The 25859-nt window shown below is 50.7% G+C and overlaps 10 protein-coding genes across 10 annotated transcripts; 6 read left to right on the top strand and 4 right to left on the bottom strand.

The window, feature by feature from the left end:
- Positions 1-590: 590 nt before the first annotated feature.
- On the bottom strand, positions 591-5194 carry N7473_010980 (cleavage/polyadenylation factor CFT1; the record flags this gene model as incomplete). The annotated part of the gene is given in 7 exon segments (XM_057156919.1): positions 591-1183; positions 1268-1415; positions 1488-2579; positions 2631-2798; positions 2856-3169; positions 3233-4312; positions 4327-5194. 7 exon segments carry the CDS (start codon positions 5192-5194, stop codon positions 702-704), a joined length of 4152 nt encoding a protein of 1383 aa, XP_057005574.1. The 3' UTR covers positions 591-701.
- Positions 5195-5584: 390 nt separating this feature from the next.
- On the top strand, positions 5585-7509 carry N7473_010981 (uncharacterized protein; the record flags this gene model as incomplete). The annotated part of the gene is made up of 3 exons (XM_057156920.1): positions 5585-6134; positions 6195-7202; positions 7325-7509. The coding sequence occupies 3 exons, from the start codon at positions 5585-5587 to the stop codon at positions 7507-7509; spliced, it is 1743 nt and encodes a 580-aa protein (XP_057005575.1).
- Positions 7510-7806: 297 nt separating this feature from the next.
- Positions 7807-8584, bottom strand: N7473_010982 (uncharacterized protein; the record flags this gene model as incomplete). The annotated part of the gene is made up of 5 exons (XM_057156921.1): positions 7807-7871; positions 7938-8002; positions 8083-8141; positions 8199-8503; positions 8557-8584. The coding sequence occupies 5 exons, from the start codon at positions 8582-8584 to the stop codon at positions 7807-7809; spliced, it is 522 nt and encodes a 173-aa protein (XP_057005576.1).
- A 28-nt stretch (positions 8585-8612) lies between these two features.
- N7473_010983 (Atg14 domain-containing protein) lies at positions 8613-10460 on the top strand. Its single transcript, XM_057156922.1, has 2 exons — positions 8613-9401; positions 9456-10460. The coding sequence occupies exons 1-2, from the start codon at positions 8774-8776 to the stop codon at positions 10376-10378; spliced, it is 1551 nt and encodes a 516-aa protein (XP_057005577.1). The 5' UTR covers positions 8613-8773; the 3' UTR covers positions 10379-10460.
- Positions 10461-10834: 374 nt separating this feature from the next.
- N7473_010984 (putative ZIP family zinc transporter) lies at positions 10835-12365 on the top strand (the record flags this gene model as incomplete). Its single annotated transcript, XM_057156923.1, has 3 exons — positions 10835-10880; positions 10940-11134; positions 11209-12365. 3 exons carry the CDS (start codon positions 10835-10837, stop codon positions 12363-12365), a joined length of 1398 nt encoding a protein of 465 aa, XP_057005578.1.
- Positions 12366-12755: 390 nt separating this feature from the next.
- On the bottom strand, positions 12756-14209 carry erg10B (acetyl-CoA C-acetyltransferase; the record flags this gene model as incomplete). The annotated part of the gene is made up of 5 exons (XM_057156924.1): positions 12756-13274; positions 13346-13838; positions 13897-13972; positions 14042-14091; positions 14145-14209. 5 exons carry the CDS (start codon positions 14207-14209, stop codon positions 12756-12758), a joined length of 1203 nt encoding a protein of 400 aa, XP_057005579.1.
- A 334-nt stretch (positions 14210-14543) lies between these two features.
- On the top strand, positions 14544-17397 carry N7473_010986 (U5 snRNP component Snu114, putative; the record flags this gene model as incomplete). The annotated part of the gene is made up of 5 exons (XM_057156925.1): positions 14544-14563; positions 14628-14767; positions 14837-15030; positions 15141-17064; positions 17132-17397. 5 exons carry the CDS (start codon positions 14544-14546, stop codon positions 17395-17397), a joined length of 2544 nt encoding a protein of 847 aa, XP_057005580.1.
- A 71-nt stretch (positions 17398-17468) lies between these two features.
- N7473_010987 (U5 small nuclear ribonucleoprotein component) lies at positions 17469-17693 on the top strand (the record flags this gene model as incomplete). Its single annotated transcript, XM_057156926.1, has 1 exon — positions 17469-17693. The coding sequence occupies one exon, from the start codon at positions 17469-17471 to the stop codon at positions 17691-17693; it is 225 nt and encodes a 74-aa protein (XP_057005581.1).
- A 349-nt stretch (positions 17694-18042) lies between these two features.
- Positions 18043-18701, bottom strand: N7473_010988 (iron-sulfur cluster assembly protein CIA2; the record flags this gene model as incomplete). The annotated part of the gene is made up of 2 exons (XM_057156927.1): positions 18043-18416; positions 18500-18701. The coding sequence occupies 2 exons, from the start codon at positions 18699-18701 to the stop codon at positions 18043-18045; spliced, it is 576 nt and encodes a 191-aa protein (XP_057005582.1).
- Positions 18702-21560: 2859 nt separating this feature from the next.
- Positions 21561-25755, top strand: N7473_010989 (Zn(II)2Cys6 transcription factor). Its single transcript, XM_057156928.1, has 9 exons — positions 21561-21751; positions 21831-22373; positions 22444-22488; positions 22546-23067; positions 23142-23483; positions 23556-23837; positions 23910-24463; positions 24523-24989; positions 25052-25755. Exons 2-9 carry the CDS (start codon positions 22319-22321, stop codon positions 25368-25370), a joined length of 2586 nt encoding a protein of 861 aa, XP_057005583.1. The 5' UTR covers positions 21561-21751; positions 21831-22318; the 3' UTR covers positions 25371-25755.
- The last annotated feature ends 104 nt before the right edge of the window (positions 25756-25859 follow it).

Below are 25859 nucleotides of genomic sequence, written 5' to 3' on the forward strand. Positions count from 1 at the left end.
CGTGTTATGATTTTACGCTGCGATTGACTGCGCGAGATCTTCCTGGTTGGCCCATGGTTGCCTATTATCTGCCACTCCTATCTTTTCTGGCATCCCAGGTATTTTACTGAAAACTATACTTGGCAAATATCATCGGTGATGAAGTGCTTTAAGTGATTCTTTCTTTGTGTTTGTCTTTAATGAGTTTGAAGGGACTCTTAAGAGTGATAGAGTGATATCTACTTGATGGACTAGATCTATGCTGAGGCTAATCGCACAACAACTTGTGCTTTCGCACGATAGACTATTCTCTTTTCGGATATGGTGGATCATAGGTACATTGAGTACCTAGATGTCCGTATCCTTCCTACTAAGCCTTTTACTTTAGCTATTAAAAAAGGTAGCTCAAAAGACTGTTCAAAAGACTGTTAGAAAGATCTTTCATCAAAGGGAAAGTTAAAGCATATATATCTAACCTGTAAAACCGTTTCTCCAGTCAAGATATCAAGGATCCAGTGTACCTGTTCTCAACTATGTCTGACAATAGAATAGTCTGTCGTGCGGAAGCACAAGTTGGTTAGCCTCAGCCTAGATCTACTTGTATACAATAGTTTGTCAATAACTTCACCAAGTATAAAACCCCTTACTTTTGATAAGACTAATATACTATAGTCTACTCAATAGATAGTAATACTAACGCCCATTATTTCCCCTTCCATCCCTCACAAATACCCCAACCCATCACCACCAATACTCTCCAAATCCCCCCGAATCTCCCACTCCGACGCCCCAACTCTTCCCGCAATCTCCGCCTGCCGCTGCTTCCCCAGATTCAGCCACAACCTGAGCAAATTCCCATCCACCATACCCCGCCCACCAGTTCCATCGCTCTCCACGGCCCGGAAGGCCCGCGGGTTCAGACCGCCGGGGTGCTCGATTGTATTGATTAGTTGGGACTGGAGCGCTGAGAGTCTTCGGTAGGATTCTTCCGAGACACTGGTTACGAGCGCTAGAGATCCGTTTTGGGAGGCGATGAGCACTTGGTGCGCTGATATGTTAGTGTCTAGGTCCATGTTGTCGTCTGTGGGTGCGAGTTGTTCGGTTGGGACGGGTGTGCGTGGGAGGAGAGCCATTTGGGTGGCGAAGTTGCCGGTGTAGAATTTGCTGCGGTGGAGGAGGCGGTCGCCGTTGGAGGATTTGGGGTCTAATGGTTGGATTGTTAGTTTCGTTGCTTTCTGTTTTATTGGGAGTTTGGGTGGGTTGAGGATTAGAGAATCATATTACGTACCTTCGGGGTCGTACTGTAGCACATGGAGGTTGCAATCGCTGTCGGCGACGAGAATGTACAATTTGTTTCCGTCCGGGAGGAATTCAGCTGTGACTACCTCCAAGTACTCGAGGTCTTTGCCGAAGATTGTCATTCTGTAGGGTTCCTCCTGTAATAGACGTTAGTAGACTGTTCATGTAGAGAGAGAGAGAGGAGTAGTTGGTAGTCATTGTTTTCTTACCGAGTAACCTGCAAACCAAATCCCCTTGACCGCATCACCCAATAGACACATGCCCGTGCCTTTGAGCTCCTTCGCGACAGACACGTAACATGACATGTCCATGAATGCCACGGGAAGAAGACTGCCATCTTCCTTCAGACCGCGTACCATGCACTTCTGCCCCTGCGCGACAATCACAAAGCCCTGTCCACCGATTCCAGATAGAGCAGTCACTGCACCCTTGACCGTCTCCTTGCCGATCAGCTTGAGTTTACGCCCTGTCTCGGGCTTCTCTGGGTCTGGGACCACATCGATCACGTCGAAGACGTAGATGCACCCACGCGGGGGAATGTCTTCGCCCTTTGTGATAGCAGTGCCGACAACAATCAGATCCTTCCGTTCATGTGTATTCTCGGAAACTTCCATGTTCACATTCTGCACGGCCGTCACATGCTCTGCAATTTCTAGGGGATACTCGTCGATGACGGTCCAGGTCTTTGGGCTGATCACCTTGATCGAGCTCTGCGGAACCTCGGGGCAAAAGGTAATTCCCTCGTTGCGCCATTCCGGGTGCAACTCGTCGTTATCTGGTAATTTGAATTCCACATTGTGACTGGTACCAACCACGTAGGTTTCAGATGATGTTGAATATGTCAGGTAGTCAACTTGCTCGTCCAATGGGATCTTGCGCAGTGTCCACGGGTGGTCGAGTAGAGTATTCGGAGAGAATTGACAGGCTCGGATGGTACTCTCGGAATCGACATAGATGAATCCATTTTCGCAGCCGGAGGCGGCAGAATCAAACTCGCTTAGCCATTGGGTGAATTCGCCGCGAAGGCGCACCAGATGGGGAGAGCTTGCTGCGGTTCGCAGAATAAATCCTGCGGAGCTTCCGGGCAAAAAGACCGTGCTGAATCCAGAGACATTTTGTAAGACTCGCAGCGGTCTTGCTCGTTGCTGCATATATAACTCTGATGTTGTGCCTGAAGCTGCATTGGACAGACTGTGATTGGACTCTCTGTGGAACCGGATTCCCTTGGGAGATTTGCTTTCAGCCTCTGGCAAAGTGACAACCGTCTTGTAAATGATGAGCTCGTCATTGTCCGTCCGGACCTATTTTCAAGTTAATATCTCACTCCAAACAAGGAAAATTTGGGGTCGTACAATCAGATATGGCGATTTGGTCCAGCGATCGCCAAGGTCGGCAACAAGGGCTTCCTTGAGGGCCTCTCGCGTGTGGGATCGGCGAGGAGGTTCAGTCGATAACACGGTTTGCAAGCAGTCGAGGCCATCAATAATTGACAACACTTTCATGTCTGCGAGGTTGAATATCTAGAGTCCGCAGTCAGGAGATGAGTTGCTATGGTCAGACTCGCCTGGGCAACTTACCGAAAGTTTGTAGTCGGTGCTCAGTAGGAACAAAATGATGTTTTCATCGGCAGTGTCAGTCGATTTGGAGTCTGATGAACTAAAGACTTGTTCATTGTCCCGATAAAGACAAGCGGAGCGCCACTTGAGACTAGAAAGGTCATCAGGGAGAGAAACTTCATCAAGGTCACCACTGTCATCTGCTTGAAGAAGCAAAAGAGAGGCATCATCTCGCAGGATCGCAAGATAGGGATCGGCAAAGCTTGCGCTGACCGCTAGTCTTTCTTCATCGGTGTCTTCGTCCCATATGGGATAGATCTGAGCCAGTCCCAAATCTAGATAAGACCATAATCAGTCTAATATCCACTGTAGCACATCCTTAAACAGAAAAAACTTACCAATGTCGTAACTGCGAACTTCATTTCGAAGAACTTGCACGAGACGGGTACTGCCTGCAAGAGGGCCAATATCGATGGTGTGGTCTTCATTGGGGTTGAATTCAGGGGCCTTGAAGGGCTTGAGCTCTTGGCCCTCGACTGCCAGGACTTCAGAGACCTCTTTGTCTGCTTCTGACGAGCGCGAGGCAATCACATATTGACGAGAGATGCTCTCGCCCGATTCAGTGTTGTTTGGTTGGCCGCCCTTTTTCCCTTGGGTTACGGTAGCCGACCAGACTGCATCAGCATCGTCGACTTGGAGGGTCAGGGCGATGTTGGGGTCGATCTCTCGTTTGATGACGACCAACCCACCAGCTCTGCCAGATCCTTGTGATGCGACCAATTCTAATTCTGCGGAAACAGCTTCATTGTCCGGCTGTTTCTCACCTTTGGAGAGCTGAGAGGATTTACCCAGTGTGATATCTCGTAAGGGACCAATTGAAGACAGTTGATCGTTCAACCGGAAGTTGTAGAGCTCCGCAGTTGAAATTCCAGAAGTCGTACGCCGGTCCGGCGCGGTCGAATAGAGATCATCTTCATAAATATCATCATCGTCCATCTGATCATCATCTGAAAGGTCCTCTATACCACTGACAACATGCTTTTTCTTGGAAGATGCTGACGCGTGGGACCATCCTAAAAGGAGAGAGTCCGCTTCTTCACTGCCGATGAAGATATTGCCGTCGCCGAAGCATGTCGAGCATGAAGCAGCCGACTTCAAAAGTTCTCCACCTGCCTGTGCTGGTAAGGGATGAATCGTCATTCCAGACACAGATCGACCATCCAGCTTGAATCTGATCAATGCCATATCTCCAGACGCAAGAGCTAGAAGAAGATCGCCACTGTCACCACCCAGTCGCTCCACCACACAGCCTTCCAAGCGGTAGGACAAATCCGATTGGTCGCTCATCGAGAACGAAGACACTTGCCGCGAGAACTCGTTCACTCCCACAGCGCTGGTTTTGCCTGCTTGGTCAACATGCACGATCTCATTTGCGCCAATAAGCAGGGCTCCTCCCACGGGGGTGGGAGTGCGACCACCTTGAACAAGTCACTTGGTAGCCTCGAGACTGACAAAAGGATTGTTGAAGCTTTTTGCTCGAGGTCTAATGTGAAGACTGTGTAGAACATCACATCCTTTCTTTCATGAACCAAAGCAGTGGAGGTTGCCACTTGGGAGTACAAAATGCCAAATGTCGGCTCCCTGTACTCGTAGAGGAAGGCAAGACTGACGGGGTGCAGTAATGAAGGGTCCAATGTTGTCAGTGGCAGCACAAAGGAGGCGGCATAAGGTGTTCCGTATGCCGCACCATCCTTGCCTTTGGTGGCACCTGCATCTTGATTCGGTCGTTCGCCATCAAGATCCGAGTCATAGTCATCCATAACCAGGTCATCTCCCGCTTGGTGGAAAGGCAAGATTGCAAGGTTACGGACTCCAAAGTTGAACACTGCGCACCGACTGCTTGGGTCCACACTGAGGATACTGCCACAGGTGCTGAGATCTGGCACCCAGGGACTCCGAGTCAGATCATCGCGCTCGTAGTAATGAATCGAGATGGTGGAAATGCCATGGCGCTCGGGATCCCACTCAATCAGACTAAGCTTGGCATTGCGGAGGGCAACGAGGATAGCTTCACCACCGCTCTTGGAGTTCAAGATTTTCACCCTGCTCAGATCTGTCACTGTTCCAGGCAGTTGGTATTCTTTTACCAGAATGAGCTTCGTCCCTGATGTGTGAGATGATGTTGTTGGGTGGGTCTCGGCATTCTCTGCCAGCCGATGAGCAGGGGATGAATGCAAAGAAAACACCTGCAAGAGGGAAGTTCGAACCACGATCAAATTGTTGGCTGTAGCAGACAGAAATGGGACTGCCAATGCATGAGTGACCCCAGATGGGGGCAGCAGCTCAGTATAGCACTGCATCGTAGAGCGCCTGCCTCACGGGGGTTGAAAATGACCCAATGACCTTGGATTTTGGGGTTGGTTCAGATCAAAAAGTGAGCATGATAATCTCCAAACTCAATTCGCTTCAAATGCAACGCCTCAAACAGCAGGGAAGGAAAGCCAATAATCAACAGCCCATCAACAGGCATTGCAGGGCGACCTCGACTCAAAGCACATGGTCACGTGGTAATTACCAAATCAGGTTAGTCCATGACGACAGTCGCGTCGGGCGATTTACTTCATGCTCCTTCCCAGCTTTCCCAGCCTTTCCGGTGTCTCAGTTTGCGCCGTGAATCCTCTATTTTTGGAGGTTTTGGATAAGTCTCTCAGAACCGTTAGCTGATCCATGTGAAACGTTCTGTCTTCGAGATGGCTCTCCTCCAGACCTCGCTGATCTGGATCGTGTATGCCGTCGTGATAGCGATCCTGCTCACGGTAGCCTCGATTTTCATCTACGTTTACCAAACTCCACGAGATCGTTCTCCCTCAGTGACTCTGACGTGTATCATCGCGATTACGAGTCTTCTGGCAACGGTACTCTTGCTTCCTGTGGATGTTGCTTTAGTGTCGTCGACTACTTCATCCAAGTTGGGTCGCCGCAAAGATTGGGCCACTCAGGATGAAGTCGACAAAATCACTTATTCTTTGACCATCATCTACTATCTCCTGTATTCATTGGATGCACTACTTTGCCTTTTGGTCCTTCCTTTCACCTACTTTTGGTATGAGGAATACGATGAAGTCGCCGCGGAGGCGGGAGAGCAGACGGTGGGACAACGTTTCTGGGGCGCTCTCAAGTACACCTTATCGTTCATCGCGATTGTAGTGATCTTGTTCCTTGTCGGTTTCTTTGCTCCTGTATCCAAGGATAAGAGCAACTTGGACCTGGACTATTTCAAGCGGTTGCTGACTGAGAACCGTAAGTTTACACATTGCGTTTCAACCTGGCTTTCTATAGCCGATACTAACATACTCGCAGACGGAGAACGCGCATTGACATTTGCACTTGGGCTATTGATAACCCTTGGTATTTGCCTCTACGTCTTGTACACATCGGCGGGACTTGCTTTGTTCCCCATCAGCCTAATCAAGACTGCGCCCTCAATCTCCAGTCCTACGTTGCGAGCAACTACTGCGCAACAGCTTGAAGCAAATCGTGAGCGGCAGCGACAGCTCGAGGGTCGCTGTGGTGGTAATCCTGAACTCCTGTCATCCAAAGATCGCAGAGAGTTCGATACCCTCAGCCGAGAGGAGAGGACTTTGATCCGGCGGCAGCGTCTAGTCGAGGAAGCACAAGGTGAAGGTCATGGCTGGTTGATGCGAGCATGGTACAAGATTGGAGCTATCTTCCGCCCGTTCAAGCTGCTCGGTGGTATTTTGCTGCTTTTGGTTGCCTTTGTGACATGGGTGTCGATGCTCTTGACATCTATCGACAAAGCGAAAAACTCGATTTGCAAGCACCGCTGTGGATATATCCTTGGCCACATCAACGTCTTTAATCCGGTAAACTGGGTTCTGGTCCAGTCTGCCAAGGTATTCCCAGTGGACTATGCTATCTTCACTGCTCTTGTCTTACTCCTGTTCTGCAGCTCCGTGGTGGGTATTGCAGTGGTTGGAATCCGCTTCCTCTGGATCAGAATTTTCCAAATTCGCAAGGGTCACACTTCACCCCAGGCTCTCCTTCTGGCAACAGCCATGTTGATGCTTATTATACTGGCATTGAACTATTCTGTGTCCATGGTAGTCGCTCCACAATACGCCACATTTGGACCGCAGACATTCTGCGACCGCACTCCGAGCTCGCCTGGTGAACAGCCTGATTGTACTAACAGCAAGGACCTCATCAAGCCATGCTCCGAGCTAGCAGAGAACCCAGTAGCTCGTCAAGTCTGCACTCCCACTGTTGTCAGCACTTTCTTGAACCGCGTGACTCTCAACTTCCCTTTCTTCGGTGTCGTGTTTTTCTGGGCCCAGTTTGTCTTCCTCGGTAAGGATTCCATTTTCGAAATTACTCTCTCTCTCTCTCTCTCTCTCTCTCTCTCTCTCTCTCTCTCTCTCTCTCTCTCTCTTACTGGTGACACCTTTTTAACTAACATTTTATCTTTTCAGGCATCTATCTGATCGTGTTTGTGACCACCCTGTTCCGAGCACCAAAGCTCGATGAAAGACAAATCGACGAGGATGCTGAGGAGGCCGAAGAAGAAGGCCTACTGGCAAGCACTGGCAGGCGCTTTGGTGCTACATGGCAAGACATCACCGGTAGAGCTGGACACAGTGGACATCCCAATGATTGAAAGAGTCGAGCATAATGGACTAACTAAAGCTAAACAGCTAAGCAGGTTGCGTTGACTTTTTGACTTTTTGAATTATTGATCATTTTCCTAAACAATGATTCTCTTGCAATGATCTCGTTAATTGGCGGGGACACATACACGTTGTAACCCACCCCCAGAAAACATATTAAATTGAAATTCTTGATATCTTATGACTTCAGTGTGGAATCGTAATTAAGAGCAACCTTGCATGAGCCAGCATGCGCTTGCTTAGCTTTTGAGGGCCGAAGCCACCCTGGACGTAATTTCGTGACAGCATTAAACCTTCATCTGCTCGTTGAGCAGGGCCAAGGCACTCTGGAAAGCCTTCACAACGTCCGTATCTAATCGAGAAAGTTGTTAGCCTTCCAGACACTAAGGAGGATTGCAATCAATGTCGATGGTCATACAGTGTTTTTTCTTGCTCTCCAAGCTCACTTCGGAGTTCTGCACATGCTGCATCTGCGTCTTGAATCTGTCGGCTGTTAATCTCAAGCTCTTCGTGGACATCCCTAAGGCTGTGTGGGATTCAGGTCGTAGTGATGAGTCACTAACCGTTTCAAGGCCCGTTTTTCATCTTGCAAAACGGTAGTTTGAGACCAAGCAGTGAAGACCTATCATAATGTGAGTAATTCTGTCAATCACTAAGTTGGAAGTATGTCAAGTCTTACCTCGAGCAGCTTTGCAGTTTCGGCACGTAAATCATCTTCGACACGGCTGTGTTCATCCATGGCATCCGTGTACTTCTCTTGCAACTGATTCCAATCACAATCTTCTAGTCCTTGCGTCAGGCGAGTAACCAGGGTGAAATCGCCATCACCAGAAGAAGACTGCATCGACTCGAGGTTTCGAGGTTGCGGAGTCTCTGCTGTAGAAATCGGCGGTGTTGTTTTTGCTGGGCTCCCTCGTCGCGACATGTTTAAAGGGTAATGAGTGTACTCAAGCACCAGCAGCGACGATAATTGGGTCAAGAGCACTGCAAGTCTCAGTCAAGATTCACTGGAAACCTTGAAATAAGATCATCCTCACGTGTATTGATATCGCCAGTGGAGATCATCTGGTCCGCCCCAAAGCGGGAGCCGCGTCAGGTGACGACATCACAACGTGAAACTCCCGATAATCCGCCGGTCTTTTGGATTGATCATCTCCCACTCCATGGTAATCGGCGGCAGCTCTGGCAGCTTCCACGACACACCATGGAAATGCGACCTCTGACGACAGACTCAAACACCCACGACCGTCTGCGATGAGCTGTCTCATATGCAACTCTGCCCACTCCCGCCAGCCGTTCCTCTGCCCGACATGCGCCCGCAATCATCTCTATCAGCTCCGTCTCGGAAATACCCGGGTTCTCTTGGAGAAGGAGAGCCTAGGGCGTCAAATAGAACTTGCTGTGTCCCGTGAGGTCTCTCAGAAAACACCATCAATACCAAGTGAGGGGCTTTCTACGGACGATCACAAGAGCTCTCCATGTTGGGCCCTCCAGACGATTTCCAGTCGCCAGGCTGCTTCCTCCTCCAGGAGAGAGAGTCTTGCTCAGCAGATTGAAGAGCTGAAAGAGGATCTCAAAGCCAAGAAGGCAGACATCTCTGAGCGCGAGGCGAACTTATCCCGGAGGCGGTCCGATGCTGAATCTGCCTTGTATCAGCTCGGGGAGCGGGAGGCTACAATCTTGACGGGCGTTCAGAATACGACCAAACGTGCGGAGCATCTGTGGCACAATCTCCATAGCAAAACCGCTGAAGCGCGCATCTTCCTCTGCCGGGAGGCGGCCCATCTCTACGGCCTACGACAGAAGACCTCAAGGAAGGGGGATGGTCGGCATAGCTATGTCCTTGGTGGTATAACCATCGTCGATTTGAAGGATATGAATAGTATGCCTGCAGAGTCTATCTCCACCCCTCTCAGTTTTTCTAACAGGTTCGCAGGTGCAACTCCCGCTCAAATATCCACCTCCCTCTCCAACATCGCCCACCTCCTAGTCCTCGTATCGCACTATCTCTCTCTGAGACTTCCGGCGGAAATCACCCTACCGCACCGGAATCATCCTACCGCTACAATATACTCCTTCGCCGCCTCATATAATTTTCGAGATTCCTCTGATGGGTCTGACACCGCCTATTCTTCAACCCCCAGTCCAACGGCATCCAGAACGGAGCCACGCACCCAGCCACGGCCCAGACCGCTCTTTATTGACAAGCCTCTTCCCCGCCTGGCCAAGGAAGATCCCGGGACTTATGCGCTTTTCTTGGAGGGTGCTTCACTGCTCGCCTGGGATGTAGCCTGGCTGTGCAGAACCCAGGGGATCAACTTGACATCCGACTCCTGGGAGGATGTGTGTAATATCGGGAAGGGCATGTGGCAGCTGCTGGTTGCCCCGCCTGCTCAAGCATCGACCTTGATGCGAGCGTTTGCCGGTCGAGAGACCCAGGTAAAGATGAAAACCGCGAAGGACTCGCCACAAACGACGATCCAACGCACCAAATCTTTCCCGATGCTCGGTCATTACTCCCACGGGACGGTACACTCATTCATTGCGGCGTCCGAGGGTGTTGAGTTTATGCGCACATGGAAGCTACCAACGCCAACGAAGATTGTGGATAAACTCAAGTCTAATCTACTTGGTGAGATGGCAAGCGCCGAATGGGAGGTTTTGGAAGAAAAGGAATGGTTTGATGGGAATATGGATCCCAATCAACCACTGGACTCGCAAGATCAGCAGGGTACTTCGTCTAATCCACAGGCTGAGTCGGGCGAGCGGGCCACCGATCACCAGCAGACATCTGTTCAGACGGATGATAGTCGTCGCCCGAGAGGCACGAGTGGATGGACGAAGTTGAACAGTAGATAGATGTCATGCTAAGATCGCAGCATGTTTTTCTCATTGTATCAAGCAGACTAGAATAAAACAATATGTACTTGCTTCTCATCTCACTGTATTAAAGGCAGATTGATACGATTCCTCAATCATTAGTCGCATCAAAGTATTTACATGCTGATTACCATAACAAGGCCGTTTTAAGGTAAGCTAAGGTTACGCTGGACCCGTCGTTACTAAGCCGAGATAAGATGGCGGCAGTCCGGATTAAAGTGTCAACTCGTGGCCCGAGTCCCTCCCTCTGAACCTCCGAACGATGCACCGGAGATCGGCAACTCCTAGACGGAGCTAACAAAGTGTCATCGTTGGCCGAGCTCAATTCAGTTCCTTTCATTCTGATAGGTTCTCCTTCCTTTTCGCATCCCAGTCACTCTTCGAGCTGGGGATGCGGCCCGGTCCCAGCGGTATTCCAACCTTTCCGATTCAAATATGCAGAATGCCCAACCGTGGCAGGATGCTGGCGTGGGGTCTACGGGTGAGTAATTCCTCCCTCATACCGCGATCATTGCAGGCTTAATCTAAATCTGTTCTCAGACCTGAAGCGCGCTCTCTCTGCCATCTCAGATATCCCCGAATCACTCCTAAGAGCAGAACTTCAACGACGAAATGTAGGTCGAGCCTCTGACCCGGCCGGTGAGGCCCCGGCCTGTGGTTCTGGCCAAAGAGGCGTCTATAACACTCCACTACACGTTATGGCGCTCTTCTTGATTCTGGTATTGAGTACATTTGGTATGTATCGTCGTCTTGTTCTCCTTTTTACTTTACATTGATATCAGTGAAGCTAACTGTCAATGCGACTGCAGCCTGCTCATTCCCTGTTCTTGCACGCCGATTCCCTGGCCTTCCAATCCCCCGCCGCTTCCTCTTCATCTCGAGACATTTCGGAACAGGTGTATTGATTGCGACGGCCTTTGTCCACCTCCTGCCAACAGCATTCGTATCGTTGACCGATCCATGTCTGCCGCGGTTCTGGAGCCGAACGTATCGTGCCATGGCAGGCTTCGTGGCCATGATCGCAGTCTTCGCTGTGGTCTTGGTGGAAATGTTCTTTGCGATGAAGGGTGCGGGCCACGTCCACGCAAATGATTATGATACGCTCATGGGGGATATCGGCCGTGATTCTATGGACGATTTCCAGCATCAAGATTCAAGTTATGCGCATTTGGGGGCCCGCGGTCCATCTTCCAATATTCTTATGGAAGGTCTACGGCAGGATGAGCATGGGGATGCTGAGAGGGCTTCCGGTTCTTCGCACGATTTTGAACGGTCACCTCTCAGCGGTGCTCATCCGGATAAGGAGGACGAGGAGAACGCTGATATTGAGGGACTTGACCCGTACGCGGATGATGTTCCCATCAATGGGCAGCCGCAACAACCTTCAGGTCCTCACCAGCGTCACCGGGCGCGTGCCACTCCCAACTTTAGGAATCAGGATGACTTGGCCTCGCCGATGCAGAACCCACAACGGCAGCTTCTTCAGTGTCTTCTCCTTGAGGCTGGCATCCTATTCCACAGCATCTTCATCGGCATGGCTCTCAGCGTCGCAACTGGCACGTCATTCGTTGTTCTCCTGGTCGCTATCAGTTTCCACCAGACCTTTGAAGGCTTCGCTCTGGGAGCTCGCATTGCCTCTCTCATCCCTGACCTCTTCTCACCGACTTCTGCAAAGCCGTGGCTCATGTGCCTGGCGTACGGAACGACTACTCCTATCGGCCAAGCCATTGGCCTTGTTTTACATAATCTCTATGATCCCGCCAGTACGACTGGACTGCTGATGGTGGGTATCACCAATGCCATTAGTAGCGGTTTGCTGCTCTTTGCAGGTCTGGTGGAGTTGCTTGCCGAGGACTTCTTGAGTGAGTCGAGTTATCAGACTCTCAAGGGTAGACGGCGTGTTGAAGCTTGTATATCAGTTGCTTGTGGTGCTCTCCTGATGGCTTTCGTTGGGGCTTTTGCCTAGTTAGAATGGCTCTAAAAGATGGTTTGATCTATCCCTTCAGTCTCTAATGGATTTTGTTCACTTAGACTAATGAATTACATATTTGGCTCGCTGATGTGTTTGTAAAAGTCGTGATCTAGTAAACCGACCCTTTTGGCTTTGACATGTAGGGTAACTAAGTATTTGCCTGGCTCCCATTGATTTAATTGGCTGCTAATCTATGACGCTTTACTGGTATGGGATGTTTCTATGTAGACGCTATGTTCTCAAATTTCGATTAGTCCCCACGAGTTGCATTTTTATTCATCTGCCTCTAGGATCGGGGTTTATATATATGTGCCAACACTGCTTTTTGGTAATTCACAAAGTGTTGATAGTCATGTCATATCCGTACATCATTAAAAAGTCGCGTTAGAAGAGAGCCTCGAGGACCAGGGCGCTGGCACCGCCACCACCGTTGCAGATGCCGACACAGCCGAGCTTGCCCTGCTTCGCCTTCAAGACACCAAGCAAGGTCGCGACAATACGGGCACCGCTGGCACCGAGAGGGTGGCCGATGGCGACAGCACCACCGTGGATGTTGACCTTCTCCTCGGAGAGACCGAGCAGCTTCATGTTGGCAAGAGCCACAACACTGAAGGCCTCGTTGATCTCGAAGGCGTCGATGGAGTCCTGAGTCACGCCAGCGTGCTTCAGGGCCTTGGGGATAGCCAGAGCGGGGGCAGTGGTGAACTTGCTGGGCTGGTGAGCGGCGTCACCCCAGCCGAGGATCTTGGCAATGGGCTTGAGGCCGAGCTCCTTGACCTTGGCCTCGGAGACCAGGACAACAGCGGAGGCACCGTCGTTGAGGGGGGAGGAGTTGGGGGCGGTAACGGTGCCGGTACCGGGGATGAAGGCGGGCTTCATGGCGCGCAGCTTATCGGGGTTGAGCTAATAGAAAAAAAGACACGGTTAGTAATCATCTCACGAGACGGGCATATGGGAGGAGCATTGCAACTTACGTTTTTGGGCTCGTCATCCTGGGACACGGTAACACCGGGCTTGCCACGGAAGCCGGGGATCTCAATGGGGGCAATCTCGTAGTCGAAAGCGCCGGCCTTCTGGGCGGCCTGGGCCTTCTGGTAGGTACGGATAGCGTACTCATCCTGCTGCTCACGGTTGAAACCGTGGTCCTGAGCACACTCCTCAGCAGCGAAGCCCATGAGCTCCTGCTTGCCATAGGCATCCTGGAGACCGTCCTTCATGATTCCGTCGACCATGTTCTGGTTGCCGTACTTGGCACCGGTGCGCAGGCTGGGGAGGTAGTGGGGGGTGTTGGACATGGACTCAGCACCACCGGCCACGACGATATCGGCGTTGCCGGTCATAATGGTCTGGGCACCGAGGATGATGGCCTTCAGGCCAGAGGCGCAGACCTTGTTGACGGTGGTGCAGACGGTGGAGTCCGAGAGACCAGCATTGATGGCGCATTGGCGGGCGGGGTTCTGACCAACACTAGTCACAGCATGTTAGCTTTCAGCTAGAAGACCAGAGTACTCATCCCATAACTTACCCAGCGGACAGGACGTTTCCGAAGAAGACCTCCTCAACGTCGGAAGCGTTGATACCCTCGGCCCGCTCAACAGCCGCTATCAACCGCCGTTAGTATCAATTGAAACAAGCAGGGGCCTCCTATGGAGGAATAAGACTGATCATACCCTTGATAGCATGAGCACCAAGCTGAGGAGCAGTCAGGCTAGAGAGGGAGCTGAATCAATGTGTTAGTCTAGTAACAGAAACTCCACGGCGGGGTGGACATACCCAAGGAACGAACCCACAGGAGTACGGGCCGTCGAGACAATGTAGACAGGAGGAAGAGAAGACATTTCGAAGTGCAAAGGTGTAAACTGAGGATGCAAAAAAAGCAGAGGTTAGACAATCAGGGGGCTATAATGGAGGAAAGGAAAGGAGGTCGAGGGGCAGCGTACAAGATATATAAATAATAGTGGGGAGTGAGGAGCTGTACGGTGTAGGCGCGAGTCTACAGAACTACTAACAGTAGTAACAGTACTTTTAATTCTGCCCGCTATTCTGCCGGACGCTCGGACCAAGTGAAAGTTGCTCGCCTTCGTCTTTCTCCGGCGTCACGCCAGCAACTCGGGGATCCGCAGTTCGTTCATTTTCCCCCAACTCCAACCACTCGCATAATTCTGGCCCATCATGGACGACCTATACGATGAGTATGTTATCTGAAATGATACTCTATAACGTACGCGTCCATCTCGCTAACTAAGGGGCCTCTAGGTTCGGTAACTACATCGGCGAAGCCGAGTCCGATGAGGAGCAGCAGGAGCAGGTCCCGCAGGCCTTCAAGTTCGACGAGGCCTTTGAAGATGAGGAGGAAGAGGAGGAGGTCAATGACCAACAATTGATGGAGGTTGATGGTACGTTTTGCGCTCCCCAGAATACACAGTCCAAGCTAGACCGCATGCTCATTCGCGCCTCGCACACAGAGGGACCTTCAAACGCGGTCATTCTACACGAAGACAAGCAATATTACCCCAGCGCACAACAAGTATATGGCGCCGATGTCGAAACTATGGTCCAGGAGGAAGATGCGCAACCGTTGTCCGAACCCATCATTGCGCCCGTCCAGCAGAAGAAATTTGCGATCGCTGAAACCGAGCTTCCCCCGTCTATTTCTCCCGTGAATTCATGTCAGACTTGCTCAACTTCCCCGAACAAATACGAAACGTTGCGGTGGTGGGTCATTTGCACCATGGAAAGACTGCGTTCATGGACATGCTGGTGCGACAGACACACGACCTCTCGGCGCGGTTAGAAAAGCGGCAAGGAAAGCGCAAGGAGGAACAGCTTCGATATACCGACGTTCATTTCTTGGAGCGCCAGCGTGGCGTTTCTATCAAATCGGCTCCCATGAGCTTGGTTCTTCAAGGAACCAAGGGCAAGTCCCACCTGGTCAACATTATTGATACCCCCGGTCATGTGAACTTTGTGGATGAGGTCGCCGCATCGGTCCGCTTGGCTGACGGTGTTGTTCTCGTGGTGGATGTTGTCGAGGGTGTGCAGGCGAACACCGAGCAGATTGTCAAGCATGCGGTCTTGGAGGATATCCCCTTGACCCTGGTTGTCAACAAGATGGATAGGCTTATCTTGGAGCTCAAGCTACCTCCCAACGATGCCTACTTCAAGCTGAAGCATGTGATTGAAGAAGTCAATACCCTCATTGAAAATATCGTTCCAGGTCAGGGTGAGCGACGACGATTGAGCCCCGAAAAGGGCAATGTCGCATTTGCTTCTAGCTCGATGAACTGGTGCTTTACCTTGGAGTCATTTGCCCGTATGTACGCCGACACCTACCCGAAGCTTGATTCTACAGAATTCGCCGCGCGCCTCTGGGGTGACATTTTCTTCAACCCCAAGAGCCGAAAGTTCACTCGGAAGGGTGTGGAGGAGAACTCGAAGCGTGCATTTGTGAAGTTTATCCTGGAGCCCATTTACAAACTGTACTCTCACACGCTCAGTGAGAGTCCCGAGGATCTCAAGCAAACGCTGGCGAGTGTGGGAGTCACTTTGAAGCCTTCTCAATTGAAGACTGATGCAGCTGAGCTGCTCAACCTCGTGTGCGAACAATTCTTTGGTGCTCCCACTGGATTTGTGGATATGATTGTGCAGCACGTTCCTTCTCCCGTTTGCGGTGCCGAGCGAATGTTGGAACGGTACTACACCGGCCCTCTGGACACAAAGGTTGCGACTTCGATGTCTACCTGTGACCAGGATGGTCCCTTGGTCGTTCATGTCACGAAGCTGTTCAGCACTGTTGATGCTAGTGGATTCCACTCTTTCGGACGTATCCTGAGTGGTACTGCTCGTCCTGGTCAGCAAGTCCGAGTCCTGGGAGAGGGATACACCCCAGAGGATGAGGAGGATATGGTCATTGCAACCATCTCAGACACATGGATTGCCGAGACTTGCTATAACATCTCTACCGACGGCGTTCCCGCCGGTAACTGGGTTCTGCTCGGTGGCGTTGACAACTCTATTGTCAAAACGGCAACACTCGTTCCTCTAAAGCTAGAGGACGATGAGGAGCCGTATATCTTCCGTCCCATACGGCATATGACCGAGTCTGTGTTCAAGGTTGCTGTAGAGCCCGTGAACCCCTCCGAATTGCCGAAGATGCTGGACGGTCTGCGCAAGGTCAACAAGAGCTATCCTCTGATCTCCACCAAGGTCGAGGAGTCTGGTGAGCATATCGTGCTGGGAACTGGCGAGCTCTATATGGACTGTGTGCTTCACGATCTTCGACGGCTGTACTCAGAGATGGAGATCAAGGTTTCTGATCCGGTTACGCGATTCTGCGAGACTGTGGTTGAGACCTCGGCCATCATGTGTTACTCTATCACGCCAAACAAGAAGAACAAGATTACGATGATTGCGGAGCCTTTGGACGAGGGTATTGCTGAGGATATTGAAAGCGGCAAGGTCAACATCAAGGACCCTATCCGTAAGGTCGCACGCTATTTCGAGGACAACTACGACTGGGACAAGCTTGCGGCCCGTAGTATCTGGGCGTTCGGTCCCGAGGAGATGGGGCCCAACATTCTTCAGGACGACACACTGCCCTCGCAGGTGGATAAGAAGCTGCTGGGAACTGTGCGAGACTCGATTACTCAAGGTTTCAGCTGGGGCACGAGGGAGGGGCCTTTGTGTGAAGAACGTGAGTAACACCCTTTTATTACCCAGCCTCTCTTTCTATTTGATCCATTCATACTGACTGTTATTAGCAATTCGGAACACCAAATTCAGGCTCACCGACGTGTCTCTTGCTGACCAAGCCATCTATCGCGGTGGAGGTCAGATCATTCCTACCGCTCGCCGCGCCGTCTACTCATCATTCTTGATGGCCTCGCCCCGACTCATGGAGCCAATCTACTCCTGCACAATGACCGGCCCCGCAGATGCCGTCGCCTCGGTATACACCGTGCTCTCCCGCCGACGAGGCCACGTCCTCTCCGACGGCCCTATCGCCGGTACCCCCTCTACTCTGTGAAGGGTCTAATCCCCGTGATCGACTCATTCGGTTTCGAGACCGATCTGCGCATTCACACTCAAGGCCAGGCCATGGTCAGTCTAGTCTTTGACAAGTGGAGTGTCGTGCCTGGTGATCCCCTGGACCGTGAAGTGAAACTGAAGCCGCTGGAAGTGGCCAATGCTATGTCCACTGCCCGGGACTTTGTGCTGAAGACCCGCCGGCGTAAGGGTCTGGCGGAGGACGTGACGGTTAGCAAGTTCCTGGAACCAGAATTGTGGAAGGGTCTGCAGGAGAGTGGCGTTTTGGATTCATGATCGATTTTGCTCTCGAGGAGGGCTTCAAGGCGAAGAGATAAAAGATCTTTCTTTTCTTTTGGGAGGGGACTTTTGGGCTACGGAGTTAGTCATTGATTTGTTTCTTGCATTTGACTTGAGCTTGCATGTAATTGTAATGCAAAAAAAAGGTCCGAATATATCTCCTGTCATATTGACTGCATAAAATTCGTAAGGGGCTCTTTTAGAGGAAGTGTAAATATAAGAAATACTCCAATCTAGTCCCCAAAGGTGAAAGAACCCAATAAATGCGCTTCAAAAAATCACATCATGGCACATGCAAAGAAAAATAGAAATGCTTTCGGTCTGGTCTCGGTCCTGATCCATCCGTTCATTGGCACGTCTCCATCATCTTTCCGATAACCTGCATCAAAGCTCCATTCTCCAACGCAGCCGCAACTCGCTCCTTATCACCAAGTTGCTTATTGACCTCATCGCCGGTACTATGAGTCCCCTCCTTAATCCGCACGTCTACGCGGAACCGTGGCGGGAGGGACTGCTCTAGTCGCACTCGGACTCCGAGTCCGATAACGGTGGCGAGACTGCAGTGGGTGATTGTGGGAGTGATTAGGACGGTGACTGTTTGGAGTGGCGAGGAGGGGACGTTCGGCAGGGTTGGTTTGATGAAAATATCTGGGAGGGAGACGACGGCTAGTTCGCCGAGGGAGAGGGGGTGTTCTGGGTCGGAGATGGATTTGATTAGGTCTGTGGGATGTTTGTTAGTTGTGGGTGAGTTGGATAGAGAATGGATTTAAGAAGGTGGGAAGGGAGGGAATTGCATTGCATACCGTAGATCTCTTGTTCGTCGATTGGCTCCTCCAGCAGATCTTCGTCTCCCTCTGAATCGGACGAGAGAAAGTCTGTTGGCTTGGGGACTGCGGCGAATATACCGAGTGCATAGTCGCCTGTTTTCTTCTCTGTGGACCGTGATCTCGTGGGGAGATCTGCGGCGTTGAGGATGGTGGGATTAGAATTTTGCATTTCCGCCATGATGATTGGAAGGGGGTATGATCGATGGTGGTGAGTCCGGATGTAGTGTGAGGTTGAAGTCGGTGATGATGGTTGGTGATATCGGAGAGGGTTCGGAGGGGCAAAAAACGTGATGATAAGAGATAAGAGATAAGATTAGGCTTATCTAAGTTCACGTGCTCGGTGGACTGTCTCGGAGGATCCTCGGCTCTTTTCTTCGAATCATCGTCACGACTTGCCCCCAGGCCCTGGAAGGCTGATGTGATTACCAAAATGGCCCCCCTGCTTCGGAGCTACGGAGATAAACTATCTGACTGCTTTGACAATTCAAGTCCACCAAAGAACGGAGAACAGACTAGAGATATAGCAGATTTATGGTTATATCCCCAATGACCAATGATGAGAACCCGACCCAAAATTGAGGTTATACCCGTACCTACTAACCCGAGAGCCCGTCGATCTTGGGAAGAAAATCCGTTTTCCCCCGCCATATCCCAGAAGCTTGGGCAATGGGATCGACGTGGGTTTTGGTAGGTTACTCTAGGGCCCGGGTATTTTGCCCCTGACAAGTTGCCGAGTCCGAGTCGATCAGGAAGGATCAAGGCCTTGGCCTGCATGAGTGGCCATAGTGAGCCATGGTGAGCCATTGACCGGGGGGCCTTGCAGAGAAGAAGAAGGCGCCCATACCGCCATGCATTTTGGTGTCTCCAGTCTCCACCGAGGGATTCCCAGGCTGGTAAGTTGTAACCATGGCGGTTCCAGTTCGTGTGGCCTTCCAGAATCTACCGGGGGACCCACTTCGTTAGCTTAGCCATAATCCTAGAAATATGGAATGTGGACTGTGGTACCCTCTTTTCTCCCCCCTTTCGAAAGTTCGAAAGCACTTTTGAAACCCAGGGCACCAATGTTGTCCCGCACATTTATGCGCTTTCTGGACTAAGAAAGTAAGAGGGGGAGGGGGAGCCACAAATGGAGCTGGTCCTGCATCCAGGATTCCAGGTAGATGGGATATTTGGCGCCAAAGTCAAGAGAGGAGGAGGGGCCAAAGGATAGTTTCATGTTTCATCCGAATGAACCCGGCGAAACCGAGTACTGTTTTTGACCTCGGCCTTTGGACTTCACCGCTGCAGAAGAATGGAGGAGGGGGTAAGGTCTTAAGGAAGGTTTTGCTATAATTTTCCGGTCCTGCAGGTATTCTTCCGGTAAGATTGTGGCACGGCGTACTGTACGGAGTACATAATATTGTATAATTGTAGTGGTGATCTGTAGAATTCTTCTTGACCTGAAGCCCTAAAAGAGGAAAGAGAAAAAAAAATATCTCAGGTACGAGAGTGATCCATTCTTGCAACCCGTTGGTCGACGACCGTCGGAGAGACATTTGAACCATCCCGAGTGATTTACGGTGATTAATCTTGGTGATGAGTGGAGAACCTGTTGGTTTGCGCAATCCATCCATTCACTAGTGGCTTGCTTTTACCCTGGAAGGTCCAGAGGCTGGGCGAAAAGGATAGGTAGGCTCCCGAATAGAGACAGAAAGAGTGGAAGAGTGGATCAGGATAGATTATCTGCCATGTGGTGAAAGATTCTAACCTTTACCGTATACCGTATTCATACATGGTGATTTTCCCGGATCCCGAGGCTCCATTTAGATTATTTGGTAGTGGATTCAAATATGGTTAAATATTCATCAAACACCATTCCTGCCCTGTTCTTCCGCGATGAGTCTGTTGAAACGTCCCCCTCTCCACTCAGGGACAGAAGGAGGAGACAACTGTCACAGCACGAGGATCAGCCTAGCTAGCTTGCTGGTCAGACTACTAGTTACAGGAGTTGACTCGTGTTGGAGGTCTCGACCTGACAGAGATGGAGTCCATATGTCCTGTTCCTGTCAAATCCCAGCCCAGACTGCTCAGAGAGCCACTACTGTCAGACCTAGAGTCGTTTAGGTAGTCTTAGATTAAGAGGCCGGGTTTGTCAGACAATAGTGTCTGTCAGAAAAGTGGAGGATATAGTTACTACTACTGTAAGTAGTAGCATGTCCTGCGAGTGCCGGCTGGAGTGTCAGGGTTGTTTGTATACTTGACGTTATCCGGAGTCTTGGGTTATGCAAGGACTACGTATGGCGGACCACCAGGGGTCTTCTATACGTAGATTTCTCCGTGGGGGGGCGTTTTTTTAGTTTTTTAGCTTGAATCATGGTCGAGGCTAGTGATTATTAGTATGTGAAGGAGCGATCGGTCTAAAAGTCTAGAGAGACAAGAAGAGTTAGAATAAGATAATAATAAGTAGGATACTTTTTGCCATGTGAAAACTATTTCCATCATCATCGTGTGTATATTAATATGTATTATAGTATACTCTTCTAGTGACTCTTTGACCTCTTCTCATTTAATCAATGTGTGTACTTTGTAATGATCTCCTTTTTAGCCTGAGAAGACTAGAGACTAGAGAGTATATTACGTCGTAACCCTTCAGGAGGCAATCTGGATCGCCCCTCCACCCGAATCCACTACGATTGGACTAATGGGACTATTGGACGGACTCGGCCAACGGGTCCTAGTTTAGTAAGTACGGAGTACAGTTTAGTTACTTGGAAGAGAGCTGGAAGCGCTGGAACAGCTGGAACAGCTGGAAGAGAATTGGATGGACTGGATGGATCACCCTTTAAACCTCTGGGACTTGGGAAATCGCTTGGCAGCCCCTCTCAGCTCCTCTCCCACTTTGCTTGTTCATTTTTGTGCCCACTATCCCGTAATGAACTTGTCCCCTCGAGCCCAGCTTTCTCAGAGTCTCAGAGTCTCGGTTTCTTACCTCTCCGCCCTTTTCCACTAAGCACCCCCCCCTCCTCTCCTCTTCTCTCCAAAAGTAGTGCCGACTGCCTCCACCACCACCTCCATCATCAAACCGCCCCCGAATCTTATTCCCTCATTCCCCAAACCCAACATTCTCTCTCGACTACCACATCTACCTACCTCCTCCCGATCCTTCCTAATGTCTCCACCCAGATCCTAAGCCCCCATCTTCACGATGCCCGTTGTGACTCGGCATTTGCTCAACTTCTTAATTCCTTGGTATGTTACAACCTCACTTCTCCCCCACGCGCCGATCGCATGACCGCACAACTAACCTTCCCCGTCACTCGGTTAATAGCATTAACATCACTGTATCCATTACTACCCTACACTCTTGCGCGCGATCCTCCTCTTGACTGAAAATCGCTCCCGGCTGCTCCGAAGTGCGCGTCAATCTCTCTTCTCTCGTCGCCCTGTCTTTGTCCAGCCGACCGTAACGCGACCGAAGCTCGGATAACTCTCTCGACGTGCGCCGGCTCATCGCGCTGGCCATTTTTGATCTGATTTTAACAAGCAAACCGAGTCAAGTGATTTGCCTATCATATACGAGTAATCAATCACTGCGATCAGCGCAGCCCGATACCGTGGCCTGAATTATCCCTCGGCGCGACTTGACGCTCGGCTTTGTGACCGCGCGTATAATTATTACATTCAAACTGCGAATTTTCATCTCAACATTCATTATTTCCATTGCAAGGCAGGTCCTTGTGGATAGATTGTTCGGATTGATAGCACGCGACACCGAGAACCTCTTTCGCCCGAGCCTCCACCTTTTGGCATCGGAACATGCAAGGCTATTCATTTGCGCCTCCCTCGGGACCTCCCCGAGATGGCCAGAAAAGTATACCTCTCCTGCGAAAGATAATGCCATATGGAAATATGAGATGGGGACTAATTTCGCGCTCGCTTAGATTATGTATTCGTCGATGAACACAATCGGCACAAGAGGCTGAAAGGTAAGCGAGCCCATACTCGATGCAATGAAACTAAAACGGCCGGACTGACCATTTCAGTGATGCGGGCGTGTAATGGTTGTCGGAAAAGAAAGATCAAGTGTGATGCGGCCACGACAAATACATGGCCATGCTCGGCATGCACTCGCTTAAAGTTGGTCTGTGTGCCACCCACCATCGGTCAAGATGGAGACTTTGTCAATGAGGGAATGGAATCTGCCCAGGAGGTTGGCGCCTCCTCCGCCACGTCCGAACCCTCGCATCATGCCTTCCCGGTGCCTCCGGCCTATAGAGACCCCAATCAAGCGCCGATGGGAACGATGCCGCCTTACGACGGAATGGGCATGTATGGCCAATTTGTTCATGCGCCTCCGGCCCAGCCTGGAATGTATAACGACATTCGATCATCCCCCATGGTCATGCCACACCAGTCATATCAACAGCAACCTCAAGTATTTCCGGGTTCTCAACCTCCACACTTGTCAACCCCAGATCGGAGCGTGTTTGCAGAGAACGATCAATCGACGGCGGACAATCTCAGCGATGTTCTTGGAGAGCTGAAGATTGATGAATCGGGCATCGGTATGGTTCAATTCTAATCTGTTTCCTTGGCCCTCGGTCTGTGGCGTATCACCAGTACTAACACTTCGGTTCAGCTCCATATATCCGGCGACAAAGGAAAGATCTTATTGAACCAGAGGCGCCTGTCCAAGACGAAGTGGAAGAAAGACTGCCCCCTCTCAGTACGGGAGCAGGCGCAACCATTCGAATCCCACCCGAGTTGATGCCCGATGACGAAGACGTGATGAATTACTTCAAAATCTACTTCGACGAAATCCACCCTTACGTTCCCGTGATTCCCCGCGCCCACTTATACTACCAATGGCAAAATGACCGCTCCTCTATATCTCCACTCCTCCTCGAAGCTCTGTTTGCGTGCGCGGGGCGATTATCTGATGAGCCTTCGGAAGGGGCCCAATGGCTTGCTATGGCGAACAGTAAGTTTGAAAATTCCATGTTCTAAAAGGGCACACGCAGTCTGGCATTCAAATGCTGATTCTTTCTATCAGGACACGAGTCTAGTTTTATGGACGTTCCGCGATTAAGCACCATCCAAGCCTTGCTGCTCTTGCTCAAGGCAAGAGAGTCATTGCCCAAGAAGGGCTATTATTATCGGTCATGGCAGACCGTCAAAACCATCGTATCCATGGCCAAGGACCTCGATATTCATGAACATTATAGCGGCCACGCCGAAGGGCGACCCTGTGACTTGAGCCCGATTGAATGCTTGGTGAGCACTCGGATTTGGCAGACAATTCTGGTGGTTGAGGTGATGATTGGAGCACCCCAGGGTGAGTGGAATATACTCTGAAACAGGTTCTTTCTACAAGTTTGGCAAGATTTTCTAATGATGTTCTCTTTAGGCCGCTCTGACTACGGCGTTGACCCTGAAACTGTCGATATGCGTCCAACCCTGGATATCCGAGGGTTGGATCAGTACGAAACGGAACGCTCCAGACAATACGCCTACTTTGTCCGTAATGCACACCACATTCGCATCATCGCCGACGTATACCACAAGATCAAAAAGCAGAAAGATTGGGGCGCGGACCCTCGTTTCGTACAGAAGAACCCGCTCTTCGACGACTGGCTGCATAATTTGCCCACAGATTTGCAGGTAAATTACCCATCAGATGGGGCCCCTCCATGGATTCCGTCTCATTTTGTCGGCAACATGCACTGCCACTGTCATCTGGCCATCATCCTGCTCCATCGTCCTCAGCTTGTGGCATCCCAGTCCTTTACAGCAGGTAGTGACTGGAAAATTCATTTCTCAATGTGTTATACCTCGGCAAAGAGTATTTGTCGTTTGCAGGAAGCTATCCTGGAGCGATTCGGGTTGTCTGGTTTGCTGTACATGCAGCGAGGCATCAATTTTGCGATTTATTGCATTCTCACTTGCACCATGCTTCACCTGGTAAGTGGACCGCAGTCGAAGAATCGTGTCTTTTGGAAAGAGCTATCTGACCCCTACAGATCGCAATCACTTCACCAGACCCGGATTTCAACTCAGACGCCCGAGAATATTTCACACGCCACATGCGCATCTTGGAAAGATGCTCCACAGCCTGGCCCATGCAAGAGATCCAGGCACAGATCGATTCCCTCCGACTGGCCTTTTCCGCGGATACTCATCGACCGTTTGAGCTGAAACCGAGCTTTCCCTACGGCAGTCCCTCGGAGCCATACCAGCCCAGTCCCCCCATGGACGCGCATTACCATCCACACCTAAACCAAATTTCAAGCAATGTCCAATCCAGAGTGGGTTTCAACACACATCCAATGACCCCTCCGATATCTGCTGGTGCTGAATCAGACGCAAAGTCGGACACCTCCTCCCAGTTACAATCCCTTGGAATGGTCCCCCATCAACCGCCTACAACCCATCCACTTGAGGCTCCTTTAGTTGATGAGCATAGCTGGGACCCCACGCGTATTATCAAGTATGTGTTTGAACAATAAGAGTGTACATGTTGTCGTGTTGCATTGCTAACTTCTCAAATAGCCAATGGGATATGGCTTTCTCTGTCAACCCTTCAACCGTCAGCGCAAACTCTCCTCCCATGCCCATGAACAACAACGCTCAACCCATGTCGAACATGGTACACCAACAATACCCGATACAATATGACTCGCCATCCAAGGTGGCAGTGCCGCAGACCCAATCCGTGTCACCGCCACAGTTCCAGGCCCCCCCGGTCGTGTTCAGTGCACGAGATTGGCAACAAAGCGTGGCAAGCGTGTATGATCCGCAGGGCTTGAAGAGACGGTGGAATTACTCCACGGATCTTGGTGACAACATGATCAAGCGGCAACGAGGGTGATGAGACACTTGAATTACCTACAACTCCCTCTGCATCTCTCGACTCTTTCGCGACCTTGTCTATCGATCTACCCCTACTGGACCAGAGCCAGCCTGTCCTCTACCATTTGTTCCCGTTCTTATCTGATTCCCCTATCTCTTGTGACACTTGTTTCCTTGTTTTGTTTTCACCATCTTCGGCTTTGTCGCCACAGGTCGCCCTACCTGCAACGGGTGCTATAAGGGCTATGACTGAAATTGGGGATGTTCCGCGGCGATTGTCTTCGCATTGGGAAGATGCCGCTTGTTGATTTGAATGAGGATTGGATTGTATGATTCCTACTGTACATCACGATGAAAAAGGTCTAGAAGCATGTGCTGAAGAGAAGACATATCATTGAGAGGATCATTGGCTCTTTCTTTAACTGGAGTAAAGTGGCTGTCTAGTAGGCTTCTCCGTAAAATTCCCACCCCCATGGTTCAATTGTGCCTTAGTCGAATGAAGTGTGAA

This window comes from Penicillium subrubescens (assembly GCF_028828155.1).
Source record: "Penicillium subrubescens strain IBT 31985 chromosome Unknown utg000007l_segment0_segment0, whole genome shotgun sequence".
Taxonomy (NCBI): domain Eukaryota; kingdom Fungi; phylum Ascomycota; class Eurotiomycetes; order Eurotiales; family Aspergillaceae; genus Penicillium; species Penicillium subrubescens.

Coding starts and splice junctions, on each gene's coding strand:
- N7473_010983 (XM_057156922.1), top strand. CDS start 8,774: ATGAGCTGTCTCATATGCAACTCTGCCCACTCCCGCCAGCCGTTCCTC. Junction 9,402..9,455: donor CGATTTGAAGGATATGAATA/GTATGCCTGCAG, acceptor ACAGGTTCGCAG/GTGCAACTCCCGCTCAAATA.
- N7473_010989 (XM_057156928.1), top strand. CDS start 22,319: ATGCAAGGCTATTCATTTGCGCCTCCCTCGGGACCTCCCCGAGATGGC. Junction 22,489..22,545: donor TCGGCACAAGAGGCTGAAAG/GTAAGCGAGCCC, acceptor TGACCATTTCAG/TGATGCGGGCGTGTAATGGT. Junction 23,838..23,909: donor GATGATTGGAGCACCCCAGG/GTGAGTGGAATA, acceptor TGTTCTCTTTAG/GCCGCTCTGACTACGGCGTT.